A 7,194-nucleotide genomic window follows, 5' to 3' on the forward strand; every position below is an offset into this window, starting at 1 on the left:
AGGGAAATATCGAAAATAAAATAAAATAACGGGCCAAAACGTGACATGCGAATAACAAGGGGACCAAATGGGAAATATTTCCCGTACCCAAAATGCAGCGCCTTGCGTGGACCGAATCGAAATTCGCAGGAAAATAGGTGGCCCAATTTAAAAGAACGATAGAAACTAGATTGAACCGAGACGCAAAAGTAGAGGACCTGGCGCACAAATAATCCTCCCCATGCCAAAACGCGCGGATCTAGCTGCGGTTGGATCAGATCATCGGGTACGGGCCCAGCAGTCAATACGGCGCCGTTTCTTTCACTGAATATATGTAAAAAATAAACCTAAAAATAATAACTATTAATCATTTTATTCGAAAACGAAAGAAAACCTAGAAGCCTAAAGCACTTTCCCTGCGCCGCTTCATGCCCTCAGTCGTTTAGAGGCTCCTTGAACGCTCATTCGACTCCGATTACGACGGAGTAAACAGCATTCAAGCAACAGGTGACTCTCAGCCCTCTATCTTCTCGCCTTGATTTTATCTAGTGCACCAAATTGAAGCAAAAGAGGAAAGAAAATAAAATAAAAATAGAATAAAAAAATCTGAAATCACCTCCTTAAAAATTGTTGTTCGTCTCTTTTTTATAATGCTTTTTTTGTATTCAATGTGTGTAACCCCACAGATTCTGGAAAAATGGCTTTTTATAGCCGAAAATACAGAATATAAAATAAAAAGAAAAAAGTACAAAATTCTCTCTCTGTTATTTCGTTTTTTTCTATTTTGTTATTTCTTTGTCTGTGTGCTGCAGGTACGGAGGCAGAGGCACAAGCGTACGGAGGAGATGCACGTGCGCAGAGGCACAGCACACACGGGGGAGCCTTGGGTTCGACTGCGACACTGGAGGCTCACCATTGCTGCTAGGGTTTCGGGTTGTGGTCTTTGGGGCTTAGGTGATTTGGGCCATTGTAATTGGGTTTAGTTTTTGTTGTAATGGGGCCTCTGTAATTGGATTGATGTTATTGTTTTTTGGACTTCAAATTTGGTATTTATTTGTGCCCGGGCCCGGGTCAAAATTGGGCATTACAAAGGATTCAGAAATATTATTCACCAACATGTCAGAATGACTCCTAATTGAGAAGTGGGACCTTGACCAGTGAGTAGGGTTATTTTCCTTCAACCAATCATAAGCATGCTGATTGGTTTTCTTCAGTTCATCCATGACATCAAATCTCTTAAAATGCTTGCTTTGGCAGCTTCTCAAAGCAAATATTTCAATTCCTTTGTTTAGAAACCAACTTTCTTGAAATTGGCATGTAGGTGTCTAACACAATGTCTTGTTTCTGCATTAGGAAGCAACATATATATTACTTCTAAAAGTTCCTGGAAATAGAACAAATATAGTTTAATTCTTTGAAAAACTTAAACCCTAAATAAAAACAACATAAACAAATAAAAAAATTGAGTTTTACCTTTTGTTTGTCAGACATGAAAGGTATCTGGTATGAGCTCACTATTTCCAAGTCTATTGCAAGCAACTCTAGGAACCAGAGCCATGATGCTTGGTTTTCACTTTTGACATTAGCATATGCAATAGGATAGATGCCATTACTTGCATCTATCCCAACAGCTGCAAGTAAGTAGCCATCATAGTAGCCTTTCAAGAAACATCCATCTAAACCTACTATCCTCCTACAATGAACTATATAGCCATCTTTGAATGCTTGTAGACAGACATACATCCTTTGAAACAACTTGTTATTAAGATGACAAATTGTTGTTCCCTCATTTTGGGTCCTAACCTTTAACAAATACCCATAAATCTTCTCATATTAAGCCTTATGAGCTTCTTCAATTAATTCCAATGCCCTAAGTCTCCTACATTTATTTAGTGAGACTAGGCAACATAAATCGCTTTTGACATCTTGTTGTAATGATTTCAAAGAATAATCAGGATCAACAATGAATTTTTCACTGTAGGGTCATTAGGGTTTAGTCTAAAGGCCCGTATGAACCAAGAACATTTTTCACTATAGACTGCCTTTAACCTTTTTAGATGATTTTTGGGAAACTTAATAAAATAACTATTCAACCTACCATATTGCTTGACAGCTTCTTTTAGACTGCCTTTGGACGTAAATAACATTCCAACCTTAAGTCTAGGATTACTCATGTCATTGTCTGGGTTGAACTCAGGCCAATTTTGGCCATCTGAGTCAAATCATGTGCACTATCTAACCTTCCAGAATCATCACTATCACACAATTCACCTACTTCTATATCATCCATGTTTAAACCATCTAAATTAACTTTTATCCTATTAGACACATCACTTTTAGATACATCACTACCAGACACATCAGTTTCAGGCATTTCTTCTTCACTTTCATTAAAATTGTCATCAATTAAACTTGCCAAACAAATTACTCATCCATAAAGGTAGACAAAAACCAAACCATTTAATACAAGACAATAACCAAACCATTTAATACAACATAGGCAAACACTTTAACCATTTCTGTCAGGCAATAACCAATACAAAAATAATTTAATACAAACACAACCATTTCTGTCATGTACATGTCAGACAATAACCAAATACCTTAACCCTAAACCTAGGCAATGACAAACAATAACCAATACAATATAGAAGGTAAATAACAAATTTGATGTTTCTATTCATACAATATAGTAGCTAGGATACAAACAATGGAAGATACAAACAATAAACATCAGTTTGATAATGTCATTCATACAATGGTTGATACAAACAATAAACATCAGTTTCATAATGTCATTCATACAATGACAGATACAAAACAATAAACACCAGTTTGATACAAACAATAAACATCATGCACATGGCATACCATACACATTATCTGCCATTCACTTTAATAACCAAACCCTAATCTGTTATGCACATTAATAAAAAAATAAAACCAAAATTAAAATAACCCTAAATCCAAAATCAAAATCAAAATCGAAATAACCCAAAATAACCCTAAATCCAAAAAAAAAACTAAATATAGAAACTTATCCGTTACAGTAGATGTAACAACATTGGCAGCTTCTCTTCTATTGACCATTGTTGCTGAGAACCAAAAACACTATAGGTTTTTAGTTTTGTCTTTTTTTCTCCCCAAACGAAAAAGATCAATCGATTTCTAACCCTATACCATGTTAATCGATTATTGAATCGATATTCTAACCCTAAACCAACTTTGTTAATCGATTCCTGAATCAATTTCTAACCCAAACCAACCCAAATCACAATCAATTTTTCTCAAATCGATTTTCTTTTCACCCTCCCTTTAATCACAATCAGTTTCTAATTTTTTTCCCTAAACCAACTTAACCCTTCAATTTTTTTCCCTAAACCCGCCCCAAACCAAAGACCCATCAGCTGCTTCACCAATGTGGCAAGTTAACTGACCACATCAACTAGTTAACTTGCCACATCAGCGGTCCCATTAAGACACTAACGGAAACTGCTAATCAGTGACTATTTTGCCACTTTTTTATAACGTCAGTGACTGTTTTATCATTTTTCAAAAGTTGAGTGACTGAAATGAAATCTAGGTAACTGTTTTGTTAGCTACTCAAAAGTTGAGTGACTATTAGAGTAATTTACCATTTATTATATATTATTTTTAAACACACATCTATGTTCTAAATACGTGATTTTTAAATTGATACAAATACGATAAATAATAAAAGGATAAGAATAAATCAAATTTGAAGTTTTATTTAAATTCCCGGCAGGTTGTCCATGAACATGGAAACAAAAATACTACTAATGAGCAGTAATTTGCCACGTCTCCCATTGAAGATTCAAACTTAGGAAAAGCAAGATTCTTGAAGAGTAAATTTATGGTCATTACTGGCTAATATGAGTCTAGGGTTTTACTTTTCCAGACTAATACATCCCACCCAAGTCGTCTAAAACTTGGAATTTTCAATCAGTTTGGACACGGTTTCGTAGCACAGTTAGGCTGGCTATAGCCAAGTGCTGTATATATCGAAATTTCAGTCCCAGCTTCGCCGAGCTATCCTAGAAACTGCGAGTAATAAATGTATAATCAACTGTATTTAGTTTTTCGTCAAAATAAAATTGAGAAAAGCTATCATTTGTTGTTTTTATCCATTTGTAAGGATAGATATGTATTCTAGGCATGGGAGGTGATTGAGATGGTAAATTAATTTTAATCCTTTCATTTTATAGGATTTTCATTTTCGAAAATTTAGTTTGCACATAATTTTCAATTAATAATATTTCAGTTCGGATTTATCAAAGTACTCTCTTTTAATTTCATAATTATTTTTATATTTTTAATTATAATTTTTATGATATTTTATAATATTTGAAATATTTTTATAAATTTTAATTAGATTATTTTAAAATTTTAAATATATTTTATTTAATTTTTAAAAATAATATAATATAAAAATTAAATATATAATAGCCAAGTTGAGTGAGGTTGGAATTAGATAAATTTTTTTTTAAAATTAGTTGAGTGTTAAAATTTTAAATATAAGTTGGTTTGAGACACAGTTGGAACTAAAACTCTTATAATTACACGTATATTTGTGCATAATAGATCTTGAACCTCGATACTCAAAACAGCCTCCCTCATTGTCAATTTAGCCAAGCCCTTATTGACCTTGTTATCCATTTTAAATTTGATTCAGGTTTATATATTATATCAATTAAAAAATATATAGTAATTTTCAATATTTTCTAATAAAATATTTTATTGTAGTAATTAAGAAAGTTAGGCAGCATTAAATTATGGTTTGGGACCAGATTAAAAGCGTAGTTGAGAAGAGAAATGGAAAAGCCTATAAATATCCAGGACAGGCATCGGTCGAGGGCATCAAACGTTACCTAGGATTGGAGACATCTTAATCTAGTTTTGGAATCGAACTCTCTTGCTAATAAGTTAAGATCCTCAAACCATTCCTCATCATAATCCAAGTATCCCACCACCACAATTTTGGTATGGCAAGTCCAAAATCACCCCTTCAACCTCCCACCTCTGGCAACTTAATTACTGTTCTTAGTATTGATGGAGGAGCAATTAGGGGGCTTATTCCCGGAACTATTCTTGCCTTTTTAGAGTCTCAGCTTCAGGTATCCAAGCACTTAAAAATATATAGTATATACTGTTGTTCACATTTTGTAACGATACACTTATAATTACAGAAGCTGGATGGTGAAGGGGCAAGACTGGCAGATTACTTTGTTGTCATTGCTGGGACTGGCACCGGCGGCCTTGTCACTGCCATGCTAACTGCACCACACCCGAATGAGGGCCATCGTCCTCTTTTTGCTGCCAAAGATATCAATGATTTCTACCTTCAGCACTGCCCAAAAATCTTCCCTCAAGATGGGTAATTAATCTCTGGAGCTTGTTCATTTGTAGTTTAAAACGGAACAGAAGCCTTCTTGTAATTACAGCTGATCCTTGTTGTGTTTGTAATTATATAACAGCTCTCCGTTTGCACCGGTTGCAAATTTGGTCAAATCTCTAACTGGTCCGAAATATGATGGTGAATATCTGCGCAATATTGTGAGGGAAAAGCTGGGAGAAACCAGATTGGACCGAACATTGACAAACGTTGTCATCCCAACATTTGACATCAAACAACTCCAACCAAGAATTTTCTCCTCCTATGAGGTCTCATTTCTCATCAAATAATATATATTTTTAAATTTCTTTACTTTGTCATTATTTGATGTGAGATACTACCATTGTGCAGGTTCAGTACAATCCTTTCCAAAATGCATTGCTCTCTGATATATGCATTGGAACTTCTGCTGCGCCAACTTATCTTCCTGCACATCAATTTGAAATAAAAAATTCCACCGGCGAAGTCAAAGAGTTCCATCTTATAGATGGCGGTGTTGCTGCAAATAATCCCGTATGTATATATATAAAGATAGATAGATAGATGTTTTTAACGTAAAGGAAATTCTCGGCGCTGCAAGTTAATAATATATGGTTTTAATCGATTCTTATAACAGACTTTAGTAGCCATGAGCGAAGTGGCAAAGGAAATCAATCGCGAAAGCAGTGATTTCTTCCATATAAAGCCAAACGACTACGCTCGTTTCCAGGTCTTATCCTTGGGCACTGGTTCGCAAAATCCTGAAGAGAAGTACTCAGCTCACAAGGCAGCAAAATGGGGTGTCTTGGGTTGGTTGACTTCTGAACATTCATCTCCATTAATTGATGTGTTTATGCAAGCAAGCAGTGATATGGTCGACTTTCATCTCGCTACTGTTTTCCGAGCACTTCATAGTGAACACAGTTATCTCCGTATTCAGGTATATAGATACATTCATTGAAATGTGAATTATATACACTTGAATCTAATGTGACTTAAAAAGAAAAGAAAATTGCAGGATGATACACTATCTGGAGCGGTGACATCAGTGGATATTTCTACCAAAGAAAACTTGGAGAATCTTGTAAAACTTGGGGAAGAATTGTTGAAAAAACCAGTTTCCAGGGTGAATTTGGAGACTGGTAAATTCGAGCCTGTTGATCAGGGTACAAATGAAGAGGCTCTCATCAGGTATACAACGAGTATATTAAAAATTTTGATATATTTAAATGATGATATTCTGTATCCATGTGTAAGAAATGTTGGATTTTTTATTTTTTATTTTTTGAAAAAAGAAGGGATATCAAGATGTAGTATTATTGTGTCATAAATTCATTATATAATCCTTATAAATTTGGGGTTGCTTTTGCTTCTGATCATTTGCAGATTAGCTGAAGTGCTATCTGAGGAGAAGCGGCTTCGTGAAATGAGATCACCGCATGGAAGCTTCAACGAAGAACATAAATGATCATTTGGAACGAAGCTAAAACATACGCCGCTAAATTCAATTTACCACCTAATGAATTCTAATGTTGTTATTTATTTTCCATTTAATTTGTGTTTTGTCAAAATTTATTTATTCCTTTTCCTTTATTAAGTTACTATAGTATGTTTTCTCCCACACTTTCTGTTGCGATAATTATTTATTTTTAATTAAATAATAAAGAAAAATTTGAAGGTTACATTTACTCAATGTTTTTGTATTTTTCAGTATAGGATGAATTTAATCTTCATATTTTTATTTTCAGAAATCCGATTTCTCTAATTTTTGAATTTAAAATTTAGGTCAATTTGTTAACATTGTTAATTTTTTATTAAATTTG

General features: G+C 34.1%; 1 protein-coding gene across 2 annotated transcripts; it reads left to right on the forward strand.

The window, feature by feature from the left end:
• The first annotated feature begins 4,873 nt into the window (after nucleotides 1-4,873).
• Nucleotides 4,874-6,973, forward strand: LOC105797341 (patatin-like protein 2). 2 transcript variants are annotated; one of them, XM_012627328.2, is made up of 7 exons: nucleotides 4,874-5,114; nucleotides 5,187-5,374; nucleotides 5,475-5,661; nucleotides 5,744-5,905; nucleotides 6,009-6,311; nucleotides 6,390-6,562; nucleotides 6,758-6,973. In XM_012627328.2, the coding sequence occupies exons 1-7, from the start codon at nucleotides 4,983-4,985 to the stop codon at nucleotides 6,837-6,839; spliced, it is 1,227 nt and encodes a 408-aa protein (XP_012482782.1). In that variant the 5' UTR covers nucleotides 4,874-4,982; the 3' UTR covers nucleotides 6,840-6,973. The 2 variants fall into 2 exon arrangements, with proteins under 2 accessions (XP_012482782.1, XP_012482783.1); XM_012627329.2 differs by lacking the exon at nucleotides 6,758-6,973 and having other exon boundaries at nucleotides 6,380-6,532.
• The last annotated feature ends 221 nt before the right edge of the window (nucleotides 6,974-7,194 follow it).

Source organism: Gossypium raimondii, chromosome 3 (genome assembly GCF_025698545.1).
Source record: "Gossypium raimondii isolate GPD5lz chromosome 3, ASM2569854v1, whole genome shotgun sequence".
NCBI lineage: Eukaryota > Viridiplantae > Streptophyta > Magnoliopsida > Malvales > Malvaceae > Gossypium > Gossypium raimondii.